The sequence below is a fragment of the Acanthopagrus latus genome, chromosome 10, assembly GCF_904848185.1.
Source record: "Acanthopagrus latus isolate v.2019 chromosome 10, fAcaLat1.1, whole genome shotgun sequence".
NCBI lineage: Eukaryota > Metazoa > Chordata > Actinopteri > Spariformes > Sparidae > Acanthopagrus > Acanthopagrus latus.
Genome location: NC_051048.1, coordinates 20,204,574 through 20,227,924, shown reverse-complemented (window position 1 = coordinate 20,227,924; position 23,351 = coordinate 20,204,574). Strand labels below are relative to the sequence as shown.

At 41.4% G+C, this 23,351-nt stretch overlaps 1 protein-coding gene across 6 annotated transcripts in view; it reads left to right on the top strand.

Annotated features, from left to right (window-relative positions):
• kcnip4 (Kv channel interacting protein 4) overlaps positions 1 to 23,351 on the top strand; it is a 128,855-nt gene that overhangs the window by 65,132 nt on the left and 40,372 nt on the right. Inside the window, exon 1 of one of the 6 annotated variants that reach the window (XM_037112048.1) lies at positions 14,653 to 14,898. The exons of the other annotated variants lie outside the window; for them this stretch is intronic. Coding sequence (XP_036967943.1) covers positions 14,841 to 14,898 — 58 coding nt within the window. The 5' untranslated portion in view covers positions 14,653 to 14,840. Of the gene's footprint in view, positions 1 to 14,652; positions 14,899 to 23,351 lie in introns of those variants that run through there. 6 annotated transcript variants of the gene reach the window in all.

Here is a 23,351-nt window from a genome sequence, read left to right as displayed (position 1 = left end):
GTGCTCGCTGTGATTTGAGGTCTGTATTTTGTTTCCCTGACACCCCACAACAGATGGGGAAGGGGGGGCGCTTGTAGATGGCAGTTGTGAGTATGAAATATGAGAAGACAGTCTTGGTTGTAAGCCTGTGGGCTTGTAAATACACACATTTCCAACAATGTATCCTGTAAATAAGCAGAAACAGACACAGAGGAAATTACACACTGCTCATAGGAAACAGGGGAAATCTCAAGTAACACTGTTGACCATTAGCAGGTGATAGTTTATCACAGATTAATGCAAAATGTTATTTTTGGTCACAAAGCTACGGTGGCCCTGAGAGTCAAAAGCAACATTTCAGAAAAGACAGAGACCTAAATGTAATTGTGTTTTGTGAAAGGGTTCTATGTTTTTCCAAGATGATGTTGTGCTTGAAATGTTGTGTTCTGACCCTCAGGGCCACCGTACAAATCAGCCATGTTATTTATAAAAGAAGTCACTTTCCCTTGTAGCATGTATATTTCTCTACCTTTCCCTGCTAGACTACCCAGCTGCCATTGATGACATTGAAGCAATATCAATGTGATACCAAAGCAAAATAAAAACCTCTTGGATTTGTGCTGAAATGATGCACCAGTTCTACCAGGTACCAGGATCTTGCTGGTTGCAGTTTCCCAGATGTGAAATTTTGCTGCTTTTCTTCTGTTTTAAATCGCCGTAAATTTAAAGTCTTTGGCTTTTTTTACTCTTGCCCGAACAAAACACACAACTGAAAATGTCATGTTTACCACTGAGTGATTTTGCATTTTGGGGTATTCTGATATTTTAGTTATTTACATGATAAATAGATTAAGTAGTTTGTTCTTGTGACTAAACCCTGGGTGGTTGCTTTTCCTTTGGCCATTACTAAGGAGCAGACGAGATGCTGAAGCCGTGGCAGACGCTCACAGACTGTTGTGTGTCCTCCACCAGACATGGATGACATGGTGCAGCCGTCCCTAACTGCATTAAAAGACCCTCGTGCCATCATTTCTCTCCTCCCCAGAGCACAAAACAAATCTGAGCTCTCAGGTGGAATACTCACCTTGGATTGGTGTGACTTCAGTGTGTGTGCACATTTGTGTGGTTGCACACCGCTGTGGGAGATTGTGCTTAACCAAATGTTCCTGTTCCCGGAAAATTAACATATTAACACTTGAGCGGCGTTTGCTTGTGTCTGCTGTGACGGATGCATGCTTAACAGCGCTCGCTGCAGTCTGAGGTGGCCTCGTATTAAAACTGCACTGAGGCTTGCAAACCTGCAGAGTGGGTTAGCATAATTGACTCCTGCAAAACAGCCTAATCAAACTTAGTTGCACAGAGAAACTGGGTGCTTTCCATTAGCATGTTTTGATTTAAAAACTGAAACCATGAAAAGCCTGCCACCAAGCAGAGAGCTGTCACGGCCCACAATGCTTTGGTGCCTCACCGGGGAAATGAATTCCTCCCTCAGGTGAGTGAGGGAATGCTGGAATGTATTCGCCTGCTTTTTTGTTTTGTCGTCTACAGTTGGTGGGTGGAAGTAGAGAGGGGGTATTGTGTGTCTGTGTGTGTTTGTTGCACTGGTTTGCTGGGACCATATAGGCACAAGATTCAGAAACTGCACCAGCCTGACAAGTATCAGTGACGGAGAGCTTGGCAGGGAGAGAGACTGGCATGCCATGAAGAAAACAGTTGACTTCATGGACAGATTACTAAACAACGGGCCGTTAGACACAGGCATACAGTATTAATGGTCCTCAACCCCTCCTGCAGAGGAGCAAGACCCTCATACTGACAGAGATGCTGACCTTGAGTGTAATTGGTAGCCATCTTGCCTCTCCTTGTTGTTGTTTTGTGTCTCTTTGTAGTCATTGTTGATCTCCTTGCGTTTGTTTCCTGTCTCTCTGCGGTGGTTTTATGTGTTGTTGTAGTTGTTTCACGTCTCTTTTCAGTTGTTTTGTGCCTCATTGTGGTTATTTGTGTGTCTTTGTAGTCAGTTTGCATTTCCATGTAGTCATCATAGTCATGTGTCCCTTTGTGGTTGTTTTTTTAACCTCTGTAAAAGATGGTATAAGTCTTTTTGTCGTTTGGCATCTGTGGCGTCTTTTTCTTCTCCATGTAGTCGTTTTGCCCTCTTTATTGTCTCTTTATAGTCTTTTGTGTTTGTCTGTGATGTTTAATGTCTCTTTTTGTCATCGTTATTGTGTGTCTTTGTACTTCTTTCACACCTCCATGGAGTTATTCTTCAGAACAGATTTTTGGGATCCTCTGTGGATGAGCCAGAATTTACAGCGGCTACTGTTGGTTAAAAAACTGCTGCTGAAATTTGGTGTTTAATTCACACTGGCATGAAGAGTGTCTGCTGCCTGTTGTTAATGGAATGTGAGTGTAGCCTCAGTATGACGTGCAGCTGGAATGTGAAGGAAAGAAATCAACAAAAACAAATATTGGATTGGATTTGGTTGGACAGTAATATTTAAAGACTCTGTTAAAAGCAGGAGTGTCTTAATCGTGTTGTTTTGATCGAAGCTCTGTGACTTTCAACGAGAAGTGTCATCTGTCACTTTAAACAGAGACTCTGGCCTCTGGGTCCACTGACTCCTTGGACCCCCGGACCTTTGCCCTGAGGACCCGCTCAAGTAATCCTTCTGTGGTTGACTCACACAAATTAACAACCCTCGTCATTTTTATAATGCCTCTCACCAGATGCTCCCTCACTTCCACATATGGATTATTAATGGGCCGTGACTGCATCACTTTAAAGATAGGAATAACTCATAACACGCCACTAACTACCGCAGCTGCCAGCATCAGTGCAGTGACGCTGTTGTGTACCTGACTCCTCTCATCATCAGATGATTTCTGTACCATTTACTGCCGTATGTTCACCTCATATTGAACTGAAAGGTTTCAGGAAGCAGTTTGCTGTCAGTATTTACCATGCAGTGCATAATTCAGACAAACATTTCTGCCTGTCAACTTAACTCCATGTAATTTTTATGAGAAGGAACTCTAGCTAGTTTGTCTGGAGTGCCATAGATGAGCTGCTTCTAGAAATGGCTTTGATAGGGTGAAAGGTCAGTCTCTACAGTATCATGTGGAGGTGCATTGAAAGGTTATGGACGTATCTTGACTTCGAGCTTGTGATGTTGAGGTCCGTGGCAGACGAGAGAGACTGTATGTACAGTGGCAATTACACAGCAGAGGATTGCTGTGTAATTAATTCATAGATGTGTGCCTTCAGTTATGCATGACTTGCATTGTATGGCATGCTCACATAGGAGGGTTACCTACTGTATCATCTTACACACTGCAGCGATGTCTGTGCTGATGTAACTAAATCAAGCATAATAAAAAGTAATTGGTCTTTCATTCTTTTGTAGTTGCTTAATTGACTGAAATGTGCACAGTGAGTTAGATTGTTTTCTTCTGTGTCTCTCCGACATCGCCTTAAGCTTAAGTTTTCCGACTCACATCCAGTTTCCCCCTCTTATTTTCCCTTGATTAGCTTGATTGGAAACAACGTCTTATTCCACTGTGTCTGAAAATATCCTATTCTTTATCAACTTGTTCCAACTCACTCTCTTGACGCTGCAGCACATGCTGTTCATGCTGGGTAAAATATTTTCAATACTCCATGTTTTTTACGGCCGCACTAATCCATCAAATGGAAATATTCAAGTGTTGTATATTATTTTATGCATATTTCTACACTGTTGGTATCACTGGGATTTCCACCAGAATATAAAACAAGCTCTGTGGGCTCAAACGGTGTTTGGCTTCCCAGCTCAAGTTTGTGTAACCTCGTTTCATCCAAGTCGGTGGTTTCTTAACATGCAGCTTGTGACTTTCAGGTGGTTGCAAAAATGTAATTTGAAATCTGAGATTGGTGAAAGGTTTGGGGTCCCAAGCCAAAAAGGAAACAACTGATCTGAGCCACAGAGGAACCTGCCGTTTTGCTGTTTATTGCACTTTCCACATCAACCTCCATCACCACTGAGATATCAGCAAAGCATTCGGTAGCAAAGCAATTGTCTCTCCTTTATCTCGGCATGTTAGGAGACACCAGGCGCATTAATCACAGCGTGTTTTTTTTTCCCCCACTGTCAGTGTGAAGTGTGCACAACTGGATTTGCCTGACAGGATATGTACTGTAGCATCCAATTGGAAGATCTTTGGCCAGCAGTGTTCCGCCTTTGTTTCTGTCATTGCAGTGTGGGCACATTAGTGCCATTACAGTGGAACATAAAGGCATTAGAAACTAATACTGGTGCAGTCTTTCAGCATGCATAATGTACTGTAGCCGTAGGCCATTACATGAAAGTGAATGCCCGTGTGGGATGAACATTTTGTGTGAGGCTGGTTGATACGTCAGACAGCTTAGAAATTGTACATATTGTTTGGCTAATAGTTTCTGATCAAAGACGCAAGTAATCACAGACAATCCAAAATTAGGTTTAGGGTATTTCAGTGCAAACAGACTTTATTTGTCAAGGCATGAAGCAGAGACACAGTCTTGTATCCCCTCTCAGCCTACCAGGAGTAATGACCATGAGCTCTTGGCTCAAGTTCAGGTTTTAAATTAGAAAAGTAAACACATCTTTTCAAGGAATGCTTTTCTAATCTCACTCTGCACTGCTGCTGCTCACATTTTAATCATTTGCTTTCCTTTCTGCAGCTGATCAGACCAGACTGATAATAGCAAAATCAATCCCGTTTCCACTGAACATCATCGGTTTTCTCAGCCATCAAAAGTGAACTGAATGCTGACATAACACAATGACACACGCGCTGCAACTTCCCAACACTAACAAGTTATCTGGCCTTGATGGGGGAAACATAAGAGAGGAGGTGATACTTCAGTGTTACCCTAGCCGCAGGCACAGACAGCGTTTGGTTACAGGCTGTGTGAGAAGATGGCAACATGTTTCACCATTTTGACGGGGGAAAAGGGTTTCCCCTCCGCTCTCTGCTTTATTAACAGGGAGCTGATGCATGTCGGGTGGGGCTTGAGTGTCGCGGCAGTGTTGGCATCATTGACACGGTTAGTGTTTCGCCTGTCACTGTTGGTGATGAGCTGTCATCAGAGCCGGCCTAATAGATTTTAGATGAGATGGTGGTTTGGCTGTGGCTGTGGATGAAAATGTAATCCGTGGTGCTGCTTGTGACCGCAGCACACCCGAGGTTTGTCCGTCTCAGCTGATACTGGAACACCAGGATGCACACAGTGGTTTACAATCACACAGGGGCGGCTAATAGAGCCACAATTTCACCTATCACTGCAGGTTTACAGCAATATAAGATTTTGTAAGCATTTTGTGTGATTTGGCACCCACAATAATGTGTAAGACAGGTACAGTAAACCTGATTTCCTCTATTATCATTCACTGATTATTCTACAAATCGGATCAGCACTAAAACAACCATGAGTACTTGCTCAGTTTAGCCTACTTGAAGTGAGACTATGAAACCTTTAAAAGGGAAAATAATTCCTTCTCCTACAACAGTTACATTGAAAAGCAGTAAAAATGCACCTTTGCTCAGCTCATACCTGCTAGATAATACCAAGATGTCAGCTTGGGCTTTCAGTCAGACCAAAACAAATCATACAGGTGATTTTTTTTTTTTTTTGCTTTTCTTTTGTGTTGTCCTGTGGAGCTTATGTGCCATTATAGCCTCGTTACACATTCTTTACGTGCAGGGACCGCTGCTGTGCTCCTTCTCCGATATTCACCTAATATTCAAGATAAATTTCAAGTCTCCCGGCTGACAAGATATGTGGCTGAAACCGAGCAAGCTGATTAAACTGTGCGTAGTTTTGGAGCTCAGCTGAGAAGGACATTTCTCATGAGGAGGACTAAACTGCCTCAGTGCCATCTCAAGCGGAGCACAATTGGTGGAGGTGGTGCGCTGGATGATATTGTACAGTATACAGTAGCGCTGAAATGAAGTGGAATGAGGAGTAATGTTTATTGCTGTTGGGTTTTAGGAGCACTCCGATTCAAAGGAGCGTTAAATTATGTTTTCATCCATCTTCTGGATTGCTTATTTAGCACCGTTTGTGCCCCCCAAATAACAGCAGCAATCATAACACAGCACGTACTGCACTGCGGAAAGGTTTTATTGGCTTCATCTTCACTTCTCAGCACGAGTTTCATAGTTTTTTTTTGTTTTTTTTTATTATTTGGAAATGAATCTAGTGTGAGGAGTTATGATTCAGAGTGAACACTGCTCATTACACGGCTGTAATGCAATATCCACTGTGTTAAGAAGTGATGAAGGTTTGGTTAGGGAGAGCAAAACCAGAATTTTGATGTCCTTGCGACCATCTGTGCAGTGTTTTGTTATTGCTCAGTGAGAATTCTGATATGTTTTTGCTTGACCTGATACATTTCACACCTGATCGAGTAGGAAAGCGCCAGTCTTGCAGCTCTACTGCAACTTTTAGCTGTCGGTTTGGACACTTTCCGATGTCTTGTACAGCTCAGTGAGCACTGATCTGTAACGGTGGGCTCGGTGTCACAGACAGCAGCTACGTGTCAATGTGTAATAAAAGAATGTGACACAGGCCGAGCCTGCAGGGTGAACGATGGCATCAGGTGGGGCCGTGCTAATGACAGATCGACTCGAGCGGGTGCCATTGAGACTCAAGCCCGACTGTAATTGCTTGGCGGGCGTCCATGTTGGACAGCCCTGTAATAACCGCTGGTGTGTTGTCTTTTATCTGCTGTCAGACTGCAGCAAGTTGTTTGTTTTCAACTGTGTCTCTGTCAGACTGAATTTGCTGGGTGCTGGTGCATCAGAGCAACTTGATTTAAATTACAGCTCTAGCCAGCTCCTCCGCTTTTATTATGTCTTGAGGAACGTTCTGTGCTCGGATGTAACACCAAACATACTGCTGAGTCATGCACCTCTTTACTTTTACAGTCAACAGTCAGTCAAAGAAAAGGGGATAGAAGGCGATACTGTAAGCATGCAGTAATTAAAAACAAGAGTATTTTATTTTCATAAGAAAAGCAACACGTCTGATAAAGTAACGGTGCACATCAAAGCCCTGCAAATTGAGCTCACTGAAGCGCCTTCATTATTTCTTGATGTCCCCAAACAACTGTGCTGCCTCACTGGACATTGTGAACAAGAGATGTTTTACTAGCCAGGAGATATAGTGCCAAACAAATAGTGGATCCACTGGGGTTCAATAAACATAAAAGTGGCTGAGCTGCCCTGCCCGGGCCGGCTGCGGAAATTAGGCTTTTGTTTTTGTGCCACCATTCGAGGGGAAATAACCTTTTCACCGGACTGTATTTGTCTGTGATTGATGGCAGTCGGATGCGGCGCACACCACGAGGGCTGATGCCCACTGATTCGGACCATCTGGGCAGGTAGTGAAGCCCGTGGTCGCTGCAGCAACATATTGTGGTTGAACCGGTCTCCGGATGACGGTAGCTCTGCAGATGGAGGTGTAGCACATTTTTGGTGACTGTGCAGGAAGAATAAAGCGCCGAGTGAGAATGTACCAACGTACCGACGTTTTTTATTGTTGCATCATTATTGCTGTGATTGTTGTTGGTGCATTGCCCTGCCATCCTGCACACTCCACGTTAACTGTACACAAAAGCTTGCATTTGCAATCTCACCCACTTATTATCCCCCACTGCTGCAGCGTGGCTTTGAAAATATGCCTTTTGACTCTAAAGACCCTTCTTAATTGATCCCTAATTAGAAACAGCAGGTCTGAGAATCTCTCCAGGAGGAGCATCTGGATGTTGAGCCTTTTCTGTGCCAACTGCTACTTAAATACTCTCATTCTGGACATGCGACTGAGTCTTTAAAAATGATTTTATGTGGTGAAATAAATGACTTTATAACAGAGTCATTTTTTGTAAATCCAACACACTGCAGCAGAGAAAACAATTTCTTGGAATGATCTTTCTGTGTCTTCTCCCCCTCTGCAGGAAAAAAAAAGCACTATTCATTAACAATTTTCACTTTCTCACTTATGTTGATGAATTACCATGAAAAAAGCTTAATATGAGCCATTTCCCTGCCTGCACTCTTTCCATTTCATTTCCTCTTCAAACAGTAAAGCTTGCTTGCAGTTCTCAGAGATAGTGAAGAAAATGCTGCGGGGAGCACCGGCTGCTACCTGGAGCTCTCCTCAAGTCTCAGCAGCCATCAAACAGACTAGATCATCACTGCATCGCGTGACGTGAAAGAATTGAAATTTCTATCGGAAAATGAAAGATTTAAAGTTTGTTTTAGAAAATAGTTCTGACTCCTTGCAGTGCGCTGTCGGCAGGCCACGTGTTACGTCATGGAAAAAAAAAAAGCACGTCTGCTCTCTGTTATTTACATTGTTCTTTTGCTTAAGGGTCCCTAATCTTTGTTGTAAAAGTCTAAGTCGTGTGTAACATCCAGTTGTTGAAAGGTAGAGTGGTTATGATCCCAATACTGTTTAGATGGGAAGGATGGAATCCAAGCATGTGTCCTTTTAGCAAGATAACATGAGATTGTTGTCAAGTATACAGCTCAGTATTGAAGTTTATCCCTCTGGTGCTACTTTGGTTTGTCAAGTGAATCAATTGCACCCTCTGCTGTCCAGAACGTAAGAGTGCATATTTCATCAATAGCAGAACAGTGCAGGAAACCTGAACTTTTTATTGTAATGATTGACAATGAAGTGAAATGATTTATGTATTTTGCAAACCACCTAAATCTGAGATCTAAGGAAAAATGAATTTGTGGCATTTGGCCCCAGATTGTATCCAAATTCAAACTCATATGTTGTTGATCTTCTTTTGCATCCTGTTGAAGTTATTTGTAAGATTCAGCTTTTAAGCATTGAGATGTGTGAGGAAAAATAATTCATCTAGTATTTATCTTGCTTTGTCATAACTCCACCTCTGTCCCCTCTGTGGTGTTGTTGCTGGATATACCAAGTTGTTTTAGTGCCTGAACCAAACCAAACTACAACAACTTGACAATGTTATTATTTATATTTATGTATTATAATTATAACAGTCGGAAGTCATACATAATGTTATATGTGATATGCTCTCCATGTAGATGTTAACAGAAGTGTTATTTTCCTCTGTCTTTTACATTTTGGTTGTTTAATTAATATTGTTATTTTTTAAGCATTTGATCCATTTATGTTTTAGTTATCTTGTTTTCAAAGTAAGAGCTTCCTTTGAGTGTAGTGTCACCCTACAGGCCTTTAGTGTGCTTATGATTTACTATATTACCCTGAATAATGTCTGGCTTCTTATCCTAAATGCCATACATGTAGCACTTTGACAACAATACTCAATAGCAATAATAGATATTAGAGTATCTCTGGTTTATATGCCACTTTTCTCCATTCTCTAGTTGTACTTAACAGCGTACAGCATGACAGGCAGGTCAGGAGCAGCTTGTTGGCAGCCAATAAGCTGGTCATCACTGACACGAATTAATCAAACCGTCATGTCAGTTCCATTCACTTAATTTGTCGGTGCACAGGAGCTCCTCCTGTCTTTAAAAGAACAGGCTCCTACATTAGTTTTATTGATCAGGTGTCAGCACTGCTTCTTGTATGTGTCACTCCAAAAAGCACAGATGGAGCATTGGAACAGTAGCTTGTGTCGCAGTGCAGGGTAATGAGCCGGAAGCAGCAAATGTGTGTTTTATCATTTGTTCATCTATATATTGTCACCATCAGGTGGGTAAATATACATAGATTGTATTCTGATAGGTATTGCTGTACAGTACTATGGTGTTGTGAAACAGGCTGAGAGGCATCTGGGGATTCTTTTAAAAAAGCAAGAGCTGTTAGAAAGCTGTGCTGATAAGTTCACACTGGTTTGCTGCCACTCAGTGGACAAGATGAATACTGGTCCAACACAGATGACACTAATGGTCCATGAGGAGAAACTGGGCCATTGTAGAAAAAGAATCCATATTCATTGGTTTGAATTAACATACACAGCCAGCAAAATGATGTGAAAAATATATGGTACACTGATAATATAACCCTGTCGCCATTTGAATTAAGTGAATCATATACGACTGATGTGATGTCAGGAAAAGGCAAACATGAGCTCATTGGTATGCAGATTCTGCAGAAATATGCTCAGGCTGCAGAGAAGAAGAACGTCAACCTCAACAGATATTTTTAAAGTAAAGGGTATGTTGATAACACAGTGTGCATTATTTCCACATTTGAGCAGATATAACAGACGATGTAGAAGATAATCAGAGGTGTGATTCTGGCTTTTCCGACCTGAAAATGAGGCTTTCATAAATCATGCAAATCCGCTTTTTTTTGTTGTTGTTGTTGCTTTTTTTGTCCTTTTCCAATCATACCTATAAATAATGTATATTGTCATTTCACTGATACTGATGTTTGTGACTTCAACCAACTGGTTAACAGATATATCAGTGGGTTTCTCGTTCTTATTGCTTGTTTACAACAGTCCAGAACCCAAAGACTTTTTTGTTCTAAATTTTGAAAGAATCAATCCAATATACAAGTCGACTGATTAATTCTTATTCAGACAAATATACACAGACAACAGCTCTTATCTGTCTGCACTGCTCTTTATTTACAATGTCCTTGTTTGCCCAAACGCTAAAAACATTGTGGTGATGATGATGATGATGATAATTACATTACTGGGATTGATAAAGTGTTTGTTGAAGTCTGAAATACAGCGATGGATCACTCATGAAACTGGCGCAGAAAGCTTTTAATAGAAACATGTAACTTGAATTATCTTTCAAGAGGTAATAACTATCTAGTAAATAGAAATTAGAATATTTAATTTTGTCGATGCAACTCACTGTAAGGGTAAGTTGTACTTAAAAGTCATAGATGGAGCAGTACTCAGTGCTCAGAGTGAGTTCAGTATCCTGCACTTTCTCTTTCATACAGAACTCTTCAGACCCTTTCTTTTGTAAGAAGCTTTATGAAAGTGGAATAGCTGTCAAAAATAGCTTTCAAAAGGTTCGTTCCGAGAATATAAGCGCCAGTGATGCCCGACGTGGACCTCGACTCTCCACTGCACAGCTGAAGTTGTCTGATTCATCGTTGTCATCATGCATCAACTGCTCTTCACAAGCTTCCTGCAGCGATGGCTCTACTACATTTCCATTTGCCCTGCACACCATTAGTTCAAAAGACGGTGGGGGGTAACTGCCTACTTATGGCTCGCCTGTCTGAGTCACACACACCTACAGACTAACAGCCTTTTAATGAAATGCTGTATATGGCATCACATTGATTATTAGGGGGAAAAAAGGAGAAGGGTTGTGTGGGGGTGGAAGATAAAAAGGTATGAAGACCACCACTTAGTATAATGAACAGCCATCGCAGTATGTGGGAGATGTGGGCAGCAGAGCACCTATATACTTGAGGTAAACAAGCTTCTACTCTTTCAAGCAGATGTTAAAGTGATGTGTTGAACACTGGTACCGAATATTCCCAGACCTAATTATTATTGGCAATCTCTGTGAGATTGAATGAATCTTTATTATCATTTATAAAACACTTGCCTTGCCAATGCAATTTGTTTCTCCAATCCAATATTGTTATTCAGATTATTTTCCTCAAGTAGTGTTGAATAAGCCTTCATATGTGTGGAGATGGTTTTACCCCAGAGACATTTGATTATTCCACACTATTCTCTGGAGTGTCTAATTTAATGAAAAGTCATTACTGCTCCAACCTAATGAGACTTCCCTTTGAGAAGCCATGCTCAGCTGGTTTGGACCGTTCAAACTGGGACTACAGCTTAAGGGTTCATGCTAAGTGGCTATTCTTTTATCGCTTTCTCGTATTGCCACTTACGTCTAGTACAAGTTAATTGAATGCAGATCTCTAGTTTACTATTCTCCTCCATGTGCTCGTGTGTGTGACACTCACGACACATTCTCCTTTACTTGTCCAACACGATCACATTTGCAACATTGCAAGTTGTTTAAGTTTGTGCCAAATCTACTGCCCCCCACTCTTCACACACCTGGAGAGGATGCGATGAGGACTGATTGAGGTCCTTTGTTGGAGGAATCGGTGCATTTTTGTGAGTTTTAGTGTCTTGTTAATTCTTAAAACTTGAACCTTAAAAGAAAACTCAGTCCTTTAGCATTGCACTCCTCTAACATGATGGGCAGTTTAAAGTCCTGAGCAATGCAGCAAAACCAGAAATATCATCAGAGATGTTTTTTTTTGTTTTTTTTAATTCAAACATTCTTCCTCCTAGTCACAGCCTAGTGGCTACGTTACCCACAATCCCACATGATTTCGGTGTGTTATGCTGGCAGTGGTAAATGTAACATTGAGCCTCAAGCCTCAAACTGAGATAAGAGGGAGGCTCAGTTCTTTCTTACTCCTCCACCCCCAGATTTTATTTTTTTGTGTGCAGCCCCAACTGAGGCTGACTCAAGTGACCTGAGGCAATTCATCAGATTCACACAGCTCCCTCTGTTACCCCTGTAGGTTTTATACAACTTCTAAATTCCCCCTTAGCATTATTATGCTACTGCAGCAACCTATTTTGGTGCGCAGTAACGTCAGTGTCTACAGTTCTTTTGTCAAGTCCATCTTATTTCAACCTATTCTGGGGGCATGAACTATTAATAAAAAAATTTGGCCATGGATGCATTTCAATTAAAAGTGGTCCAGCCATTCATGAAGCTTCACAGATTCTTGTTTACTGATGACCACCTAGTCTCTATTCATTCATTTGAAGGTTTTAGAGGAAGTTTGATTGTTTTCAGAATAACCAGCTGTATTTTAAATGATCCAATTCAAAGAAAATTTACAATCCACTGGAGTAGATCTGATGATGTGTGTGAAAAGTTCACGTTATGAACCTAAATGAAGGATCAATGTGTCTGTAGTTTTGCACAGTCTTTTGAAGCCTCGGCAGTGATGGAGGAGAAATTGTTGGTGTAAAGACAAAAGTATGAAGTAAAACAAATATCCTAAAATAAACCATCCACGCTTGAATCAAGCCTCAGGTAACTGATAGAGCTGAGAGGCAGATGAGGTCAGGTGAAGGAACAAATGCAGAAATGTTATTCGCTCATATTATTTTTCCTCAGTAAGTACTTTGATTCAAATCAGTTGTCTGTATGATAATGCGGGTGTCAGCCTGAAGTATCGCACCTGACGTTGGTCAGAGTCCTTTAGGCAAACCCAATTTAAAAAAAAAAAAAAAAGAAATAAGGTGCACATCAGCGATTCAAAGGTACTTGACCTTCAGAATGGCCACAGTCATACCTTTGTATGAGTGTGTGTGTCTGTGTGTGTGTGTTTGTTTACACAGTTTGTGCAGCCCTCTCCTCAGTATGTACCTTACCTGGCCTGACATCCGTGGGAGGCCTAAGAGCAACAAAGCACAAAGGGCAGACAGGAAGCGAGTTCATGGAGTGGGAGCAAATTGGTACTTGATTGCAGAGGTCGGCTTTTCCTTTTCTGAATCGGACTGCCGTCACACAGTTCATGAAATGAATTGCGCGTGGGTGGCACAGAGAGCGGAAGTGTTTTTCCTTCTATTTTCCACTTCTGATCTGTCACATCAGACAAGCATCTCCACTGTATCTCTCACTGCTCTGAGCAAAGGGAACAGATTTGGGCCTGAACAGGATTCTTACCTCCTGATCTTCTCTGTAATCCAGAAGGATCTTCCCCCAAAAGTCAATCTGAGTCTGCTGAATAAGCAACTGGAGGATCAACTCTGAAGAGGCAATCATTTTTTTTTTTGATGGATTGCGTGATGGGATGGGAAATAACTTTCACATTGGAGATGGAGGTTTTCTGAGGTTTCGGACGCTGAATCAATTTTGCATAATATTTTCTTATCGAATATATGATGTTGGATTTTTCTGGAGGCTGGAGGCGTCAAACTGGCATTCATCTTTCTATTTCATGTTTGTTTTTCTGCATATATGACTGGCAGCATTAAAATAATAAATCAGAGGGATTCAGCTAATACTGAATTAAAACTGGGACTGTCAAGGAAAGCCCGCTGTGAAATGAAAGTGCCATTTCAGTCATCATCTGGTCATTTGAAGACATTTTTCTACTGCATATCATGTTGCTATTACCACAGGAATATCCCCCTTTTCTCATGAATCAGTCTCTAAAGTTGCTTGTCAGCATTAGTAGGTAGAAGAGGCGCTCAGTGACGATGCCTGCCAGAGATTGCTTGTACATAATTTAAAAATTTACACCAGTCATCGCCTGCTTTACTCCTTTTCCTCAGTATAGTTGACACGGCATGGCTCTCTCCTCCCAGCCCCAGCAGGAGATGTAGTTAAAAGGCAGCTTGTAAGGAATAACGGACATCTACAGCGTGAGCTCTCTCGCCTTGCTCCAGTCTCTCTCCCTCCCCTGTGTGAGAAGAGATCTGGTGAAAGAGGCGGCAGCACCACTCTCCCCAGCATGTTACTGGCTCCCTCTCCGAGTGCTCAATTAATCTAGGTGCTCAACTGGTACAAAGTAGCTTTTGCAGAGCAGAGATCAGCTAGCAAGCTCTCACTTCAGAGCGGGAAAATCAGAGAGGGGAGGGGGTATCGCGGAGCATGCGCGTCAAAATTCAAAACTCTACAGAGGCACGCATGTTTTGTACTCCCACTCCTTCTGCTCTTCGTGCTGCCCACCTAGCTGGTGTGAATATAAAGGGAAGTTTGGACCGGAGACGTGTTTCTTATTTTTCCATGTAAGGCTGCCCAGCATCTCTTAGGGGTTTTTTTTTCCTTCAAATTTCATCCTCAATCCCATCCTAGTGTGGGAGTGAAGTGTGTGTGAAATCTAGCAGGACTTCCAGATCACTAAGCGAGAAAGTCTGGAGGGCATCATGGGGGCTTTAATGGTCATCTTCTCTCTCCAGCCGAAACAAAGAAGCAAGGCGAGAGGTAGGCTTGATGGGAAGGGGACGAGACACTCTGTGTTTTATACCTTTTCAACAAATTGCCTAATAGGGAAGGTAGAAATTTTTAGACCTTCCTCATGTTGTTCTTGCTGTTGAAATGATTGCAAAAATATAGTTGCATGGGTAAATTGTTCTGTCAGTGTTCGAGAGTGTTCTGCATCAGTCCCTGTGTGTTTTGGACCAGAAAGTTTCCCATTAATCTGCTGTTTTTCTCTTATTTTCTCATCTAAATTCATGGTGCCACACCAGCAGTCCATGAAATTGACTTGAAATCAGCCACCTTTTGGTAAACATTTCAGTCGGAACTCCACAAACTTCCTTGACTTTTTTTCCCATTTGCTTCTCCCAATATTGATTTTACAGTGGCAGCACACGCAGCACGCCACATCGACTCGCTGCCAACACAGTCGCACAAGCTTCTGTTGCGTCTCTGTCTCCCTGCGATAATGTGCTGATCAGCCTCACCGTCACAGCTTGTCAGTGCAACAAAGACGAGGAAGTCCGGTCTTTATTAAAGAACAATGAAATATTTAGTGGGTGTCCAGCGGAAAATAACTGTTAGATGTTATATTTAGTGGTGTAGTGGGAGAAAGACAGAATGGATGACACTTAAAGTACAGCGAGTCATATTTCACAGAGGGGAATTGTGTGAGAGGTTGAAAGCAAAATGAATGAGGGACTCTTTGTAACTCTCTCAAGCAATAGATCACAGAACGGACAGTTGTGTGCACTATAAGCATAATTCACAGGGACCTAGAAAGGAGAACATATGTTCCAGATATATTCGGAGTCTTACAGTAGATAACGCACATGGACTGTATCGTGTCATGCTTCTACACCAACATGTGTTGTTTTCAGCTCATATCAAGCAGATACACGGGTTTTAGAAGAGAATGTGTCTGACAAACGCAGCACGTCACAGCTGGCTTATTCTTTACCAAAAAATGGTGGTTAGCCCTCAACAAATCTGACTGTCCTCTAAACTCTAAGCTCCATTATTGTAACCAGGCTGCACCTGTCAAGGTTTTCTGTCTCACACAGTGTTTATAGTGATGTAAATGTTTGGGGGGGAAAAAAACTGTCCCTTCATTACAGACAAAGGAAAATAAAAGAAAACTACTATCTGGCACCGTTTGATTCAGTGTCTGTTAGTAGCATCCAGATATTATCAGCTGTAGATAGCGAGCTTGTTATCTAGCATTAGTTACTGAGGATGGCATCTCTGGACGACGTTTTAATACTTCCAGCTGACTCAGAATCCTTGTAAAATTAACAGACTGTCTGACAAAAGATTAACATGTCCGGCTGACGCACTTGGTCAAGCGAGAGGTTAGCTTCAACACATTATTGTCCATGTTTTAAGCATTATGTTAACATTGGAAGATACAGAGCCTGACAGAGCTGCTGACATGTCAAACAGTCGGTGTGCTGTCACTAACAGGGTTTTTTTTTAGGTGACTTTTAGCCTAATAAAAATGTAGTTAGCTAATAAAAAATGCTCCTTGGCCTGAAAGAAATGCTGTGTTCATTAACTACTGTAGCCAGACATGATAGCATTTGCATCTGACATTAAGGCAGATAAACACACTGTTCAGTCCATGTCATTGCTTTTTTCATTTTTCATTTTGGAAAGACTAATAAAGACACCATCCCCCGAACACTCTTCAAGTCCACTCACACCCCTCAGCATGCTGAGAAATACAAAGCTTGAAAGGCTTCTATGCCTCGTTACAGTTGCTAAGATGTGATTGGTCGTCATTGGGAGGAGGGTTTAGTGAATGCGAAATGGCAGATTAACTGATAAGTCAAGGTTTATTGACAGATAATTGATCAAAACCAGTTTTCGCTCGTTAGTTAATCCTCATCATAAAAACAAAACTCAACATTTTCCTGTTCAAGTTTTCCTGAATATGAACAACTGCTTTTTGTTTGGTTTCTGTTTTGTTGTTGTTGCTGCTGTCAGAATTTAAAATGAAAGTTTTTGGTCAGTGGCAGCCTTATTGATTGTTGCCTTGACAATGATAAATGTTTTTTTGTGCAATTCCAGCTCAAAGCATCTTCTGTACTGAAAGCTCTACCGAATATTTTGTCAAAACCTGTAGCAAACTGATTTACATTATGTAGTGCTCTTTAGTTGAGGACAAAAAAAATCAAACATTCACAGTCTGAGAGACCTTAGTACTCCTCCACTGCCCACTCTAATACTTTCCATTAATTTGCATAGCCGCATTCATCTACAAGAGAAGAGATGATGATCCAACAAGCACCCATAGGAACTCTGCCCTCCAAATCCTTTTCAGGTTCACCCTGCCTGCCTGTGAGTGTTCCCACGTGTTTTAAATGTCCCAAAGATACGAGACGTGCCGCTGTCATTACAGTGGTTCTCGGCTCGCTGATGTGTTTGGCCTTGTCGTGCTTTCAGTCGCTGTTGTTTGAAATGTCTTGCCTGTTTGTGTTGTTGGGAGCTGTTATGAGTAGACTTGGTGTAGGCGTGAGATAGGTACACTCAGAATTAGAGCTGCTCGTATGGAAAGAGCCAAACAACAACTGTGACTCAGGCTAACGACTGGTGAGTTAATGTTAATGCTGTTTCAGTCCCTGAAATGAGTACAAAACTGTAAAAAGTCTGAACTTAAAAGCACCACTGGTTACTGTCACAAGGCGGAAATGTAAACTAAGTTCAGCTCTATGCTGAGGTTTGTTTTCTTGAGCTAATTCCTCGTGACATTAACACAAGGTGCGATGGAGACGTCCAGTATGGTTCTCGCTGCTGGCCCCGTCTCCTTCCAAGCCTTCTGGTGTTTACAGAACTAAGCGTAGACTTCGGCCGACCACAGGGAGAGCAGCTGTCATTTTTAGGGGTAGCCGTGCCACCAAACGCCATGATCGCTCATCGCCAAGTCTGATCGCATGACAAACAAGCCGTTTTCTGTTCATGTTAAAAATGCAACCGCTCGGAGCTAATATCCATTTACTTGGAAGAGTATGACAATGGCAAAGAAATGTATTTGAAGTCAACTTTCTCTGCTCTGTCAGACAGATTCTTCAGTAATTCTCGTCTTCTTCCGTCTCAAAAAGAAGCAGACTTATGGCTTTTTACTGTATGAATTCAATTCGTAGAACATCTCTTCATCACATGCAAATAATTACTGCGCTTTGAACTGATTTCATTACATTTCTCCGACCCATCTGTCACATGCAGCATTTCTCACAGAACTACTCATCAGAAGTGGCGGGTGGACGTCACAATGTGACAGAGAACATTTAGTATGCACATGGTCCTTTAGCACTTTCATGACACCTCAGGTGCAAGTCTATTGATCCGTATCACAGTATTACAGTCCTCTGAAGGACTCCGGCTAATTCACTGTGGTCATTAATGTAGGGTACATGATGTACAGGACATGATTTTTACTCTGAGCAGTGATGGACCGTCCACTTTTCAACATGTTCCTGATAGAAGGCTCGCCTTGCATGTTAAAAAGGCAGATAGGTGAATCTATAGTCTCCCACTGGAAAATTATCTCCAATGAAATGGATTTCTGCCTCCAACATTTGGAAAATGTCAGTGGGTTTATTAAGCCACATGGCGTGTGGAAGATTTCAGTTGTTCATAGTCTCTGATATGCAAATGTACAAAGTCTCCCCTTACATGGTGAAATGAGGAGGGTCACCTATACAGCTCCCAGTTCCCTGTGGGTGTCTTTTCTCCCCCTTTGTTATCAGTAGCATGTAATCTCAGCCCATTTCAAAGTCACTGTGTCATCACACCGTATGGGTTTTTCACTTGGCTAAATTAGCATTTAAATTGAAAAGTGAAGCCACATCAGTTGGCTTTTGGGCTGCAAGCTTGTTTTGGGTTTCCTGTCGTGGCGCGGCACTCAGTGCGACAGTTTGCTCTGGGAAATTAATCACTTTACTCCCATGAGGCACGGTCACCAGTATTACTGTAAGAGCGCTCACTTAGAACTGGATTAATGAGTAACGAGAAGACCTGCAGGTGCAGAGAAGTGGTTTTAGCCGTGCAGAGACATCGATGTGGCTCACAGTGGGTCCTAACGACGTGGCAGAGCAGCCACAGAAACACAGTGTCACCCTAGGGTGCAGTCCTGGTTCACTTCAAACAGCCTTCCCCACCACAGTGTAGAGCCATAATACTCTGTACTGTGTGGTATTGGAATGTATTATATTGTTGAGCATGGCAGATAAGAGAAAGACAATTTGTCTTCATAACATTTTAGAGACCAAATCATGCATTTATTGATTAACAGGGAACAGTAACAAGTCCAATATTACCCGAAATGTCAAGTTATCTTTTTAAGTTAACTGTTAAGTAATCAGCATTATGCTACTGGCCTGTATTTTAATGCACTAACGATGAAAACAAATGTGAAAAATACAGGGAACAGTTTGCGTTTCTTCCACCTGGTTCAGAGCTTTGACTTTTTATTCTTGCTGTTTCCACTTGATGGCAGCAAAATCAAACAGACGAGCTTCTTGCAGTGTGAAGACGACATGAAGCTGCTTTTAACAGTTGACAGTTGAAATACAATCCAACATTGAAATAACTGCAAATGGGCGATAATTAATTCTGATCACTTACTGGAGGATGCAGGATAACACAAGTAAGTCCTGTCAAGATTTAGATATGCAGTGTATCCATGGAGATTCTTTTAGATTTCACTCTTCACTCAGGGCCTGCGTTGCGTAACCGAACCCTGAATGCCCTTTTGATATTCTCTAAAAACAAAGGGCTCGTTTGATTTGATTGTATGCGACTCCTAATATCAGATCATCTACTCTTCCCAAGAAAAAATGTCTTACAGAACAAATTTAACTGCAAACTCGTTGTACCACAATCCATTTCGAAGAATCAAACAAGACCCAGATCAAATTAATTTGCAATTATCCGTATCGTTTGAAGGTTACAGGCGACCGGGGCCTTCCTCTGTAATTTCTCCAAACAAATGGAGGACATTAATTTCTTTTAACGCCATGTTGCCTGATGAGAATTCAATTGTAACGTAATTTAACTTAACATAAGGACGCTGATTGTGTTTATTTATTTATGTTAAGAGGTTTTAACTGCAGGCCCACCAATCACAGCTGTAATCACTCTGATTTAAATTGGCCTGAACACAGGAGGGAGAAGGAGAAGCTACTGAAATGGCTCCTCACTTACTGTCATTTCACAACTTCCTCATTCATCAACAACTGAGTGATCTAAAGTGAAACTCTGGAAGGACATCGGGACATATTTCAAGGTGAAACCATATATTTGAAAACCCATTAGCTAATGTTAGCATTCTGCTGCTGCTGAGACGTGTTTCACAGACGTTCATGGATTATTGAATATATTGTTTTAGCTTGAAATCTTTCCTGATCATTCTAGATTTTCACTGGTCAATCAGGAAGTAGTGGAATGATTACAGCGATGGCGCGGGAGGAAAGTGGCAACTGTGTAAACACGGTCTGTTGCTTCCAGAGTTTTGGTGCATCAGTAAGCTGAATGTATGAAAGCGGTGACTGCCATCTGTGCCTGCAGACAATGTTGGGCAGCAAATCTTATTTCAAGTGTTAGAATGTACGATTTAAGTTCAAACAAGTAAACCTAACCCTGTTAATACACTCCATGTTGAGGATTCATGAAAAGTGGTCAGCAAGCCAACAGAGGTGTTGAAGCCTTAATCTAAAAGTGAAAAAAGATTGTGGAAGTAAAGTAGTAAACTGAAAGTGGTAAAATAACAGTTGGAACTGTTAGTAAAATAGATACAAAGTTACCAGTTAGCTAAAAGTGATGAATAATTAAGGGAAGGAGACCAAAAACAATAATGTCTTAGCCCGTCTCTAAAAAACAAGGTTGGAAATAAGTAATAACAACTACTGACATTTCTGTAATTAAGTCTTCTTTTTGGGTACTTTTACTTTTTCCAAGTCTATAATTTCCCCAGAATTGCGTTATACCACATAATTTACTCGGTCGCTTTAAAATCCTCAAGTATTATTTTTTAATATCTATGGTTTTACTTTAATTTAGTAATATTTCGTCAATGTACTTGGTAACAGATTTGCTATACTCTTTCCACCACTGCTCAAAACATAACTCGCCTTAACTAGAAGAAAAGGAGATCCGACTGTGGCTGCAGGGAATACTTAGAAAGATAAAATCCTAGTTTTGTCTGTTAGTTTAATCTGATTTGCACTCAGTAATAAGAAATATAAGAAATATTCTTGCTCTTGTGCTTTTAAAAAGATATGAAAAGTCAAAGAGGGATGATCAGAGGAATCAAATTTGAATCTGTCATTTCTGGCCTGATGAACTTCTCATGTGATGCTCTTGTAACCCAGTTTGCAGGTGCTGCAGACGCTCTCTGCCACCTACAGTAAACCTTTTAACCAATGCGCCACAATGCTCCGCAGTGGCAATTACCTTCATCACCAATCACACACTGATTGATACAGCATACTGTGTGCTGATGAAATGCACAAACCCTGATTATTTTCATTACCATTAGCCAAGGGCCTTGATTACACGCTATGCAAAGCTGCGAGGTGATTGGAGAGCAGATGTTTGTAGAGAGGAGAAAGTTTTCTTGGATATTAGGTCATGTTCTGTTGTCAGTGTTGGATAGAAACACATCTTAGAAAAGAAAGAAAAGGAAATTTAAATTTAAAGACACTTGGATTTTTTTTTCCCTCTCTGTCTGGCTTTTTGTCTTTTTGCCTGCGAGACTGCTTTCACATCTTCTTTTCACCTTTACAACCCCTATTCTCTAGGAGCTTCCCACGCAGTTGTCTGTCCTGTCATGTCCAAAGAACAACACACACGCAGTCTGGCACACACACCCTCTCGGGGCTCCGGAGCTATATTTGGCTCATGCTCAGCTGCCACAAATAAAGAAAAGTAACTGATAGTGGGCTAAATGAGCTGCCCAATAGCATACGCAGCTCAGAGGTTGTTTCCATGGTAAACTGCTGCAAAATCCCCTTTTCTGTGAAGATGTTTGCAGTTCCATCCGTTCATTCCCTGGGAGGCTTTTACAAGGGACCTTATCTGTGGGGCAGTTTTTAATAATAAACTAAATTGTCACTTCTTCTAGATAAGCATTCAAAGAGTGTTTTTTTTCGTACGAGGCTGTGGTGATATCGCTCCGCATGAAATAAATATTTAACTTCCTTTGGCTCATTCTGAAGCCACAAAGCTCCTTTCATCTGTCTTTGGCAGCCGTATACAAAAACATTACATGGCCCTTTTTTTAAAGACACATCCAGGTCACATTTGTCTATAGGATGAGTTGACTATCTGATCATTTAATGGAGAAGTTAATACATCCAAAAATAAAACAAATAGGGATATCCACTGAGAGATCCAGCAGCAACCTGCTGCTGACCGCAGACGTGTAACCCCTCGCTGCCTCGTGTCCTTTCTTCTCTGCCGTGTTGTCTTTCTCTCTGACCTTCCCCTTGTCATCTCCCCGTTAAGGTTTCAAGCTTCATTTTAAGTCTGGGTGACGGTGAGGTTGCACATGCAGGTTATTTCACCGGCTGACATTTTACACTGATTACTCTGCCCACAGCTTCTTTGAACCTCAACTCAGTCCTACCTGTTCTTAACGGGGTAAAATCGAAAATGCTGGAAAAATGACGTTGTTTCATTGGCTCAGGGAGGAAAAGCAAAGTCTTCTCTCTGTCAGTGAGACGAATATAGCAATTGCTGCTATTATCCGTCCATCCTTCCATCATCTACAGTATAACCGCCTATCGTATCGCCAGTCCATCACAGGGCTGACATGTAGAGACTAACTAGCGTTCTCATATTCACATATACGTGCACCAAGTAAGTGTTTAATTTCTATATATTTACTGTCATTTGTGTGTTTAAAGTACAATCACAGACAAAATGAGCATCTCATTAGTTTTATGAAACAGGCTTACAACTGCTCAAACATATAATTCTAATTATCACGGGTATTTATTCAGTACGCCCATTAATAATTTTATTCCGGGGACAAGTGGCCTCTCTGCTCTAATCAAGAGTAAGGGTTACTTATAATTCAGACCGGGGCAGGAGAAAATAACAGTCTGGAATTTAATGAGGAAAAAATGAAGCTGCACAACTGACAGAAAATATATACACTGATAACTGATATAACAGAAGGTTTGTCAGAGGAGCGTGAATGTGTGTACCAGTTTTATGGCATTATATTGAACACTGAGGAAAGATTTGCATCAGAATTTCATCAGAGTTTCATCCTCATGGTGGCACCAGAGGAAAAGTCAGGGATCAGTGAAGTTAGCAGGATTCATCATCTGTGGACCATCAACGACAACAAGAAAACAAAACATGAACAAAGACGGGACATATGGACAATGAATTTACAAAATGTTGTTGTAACTCATCACATAGTTTCAGTTGGGACCAAAAATAACCTGAAA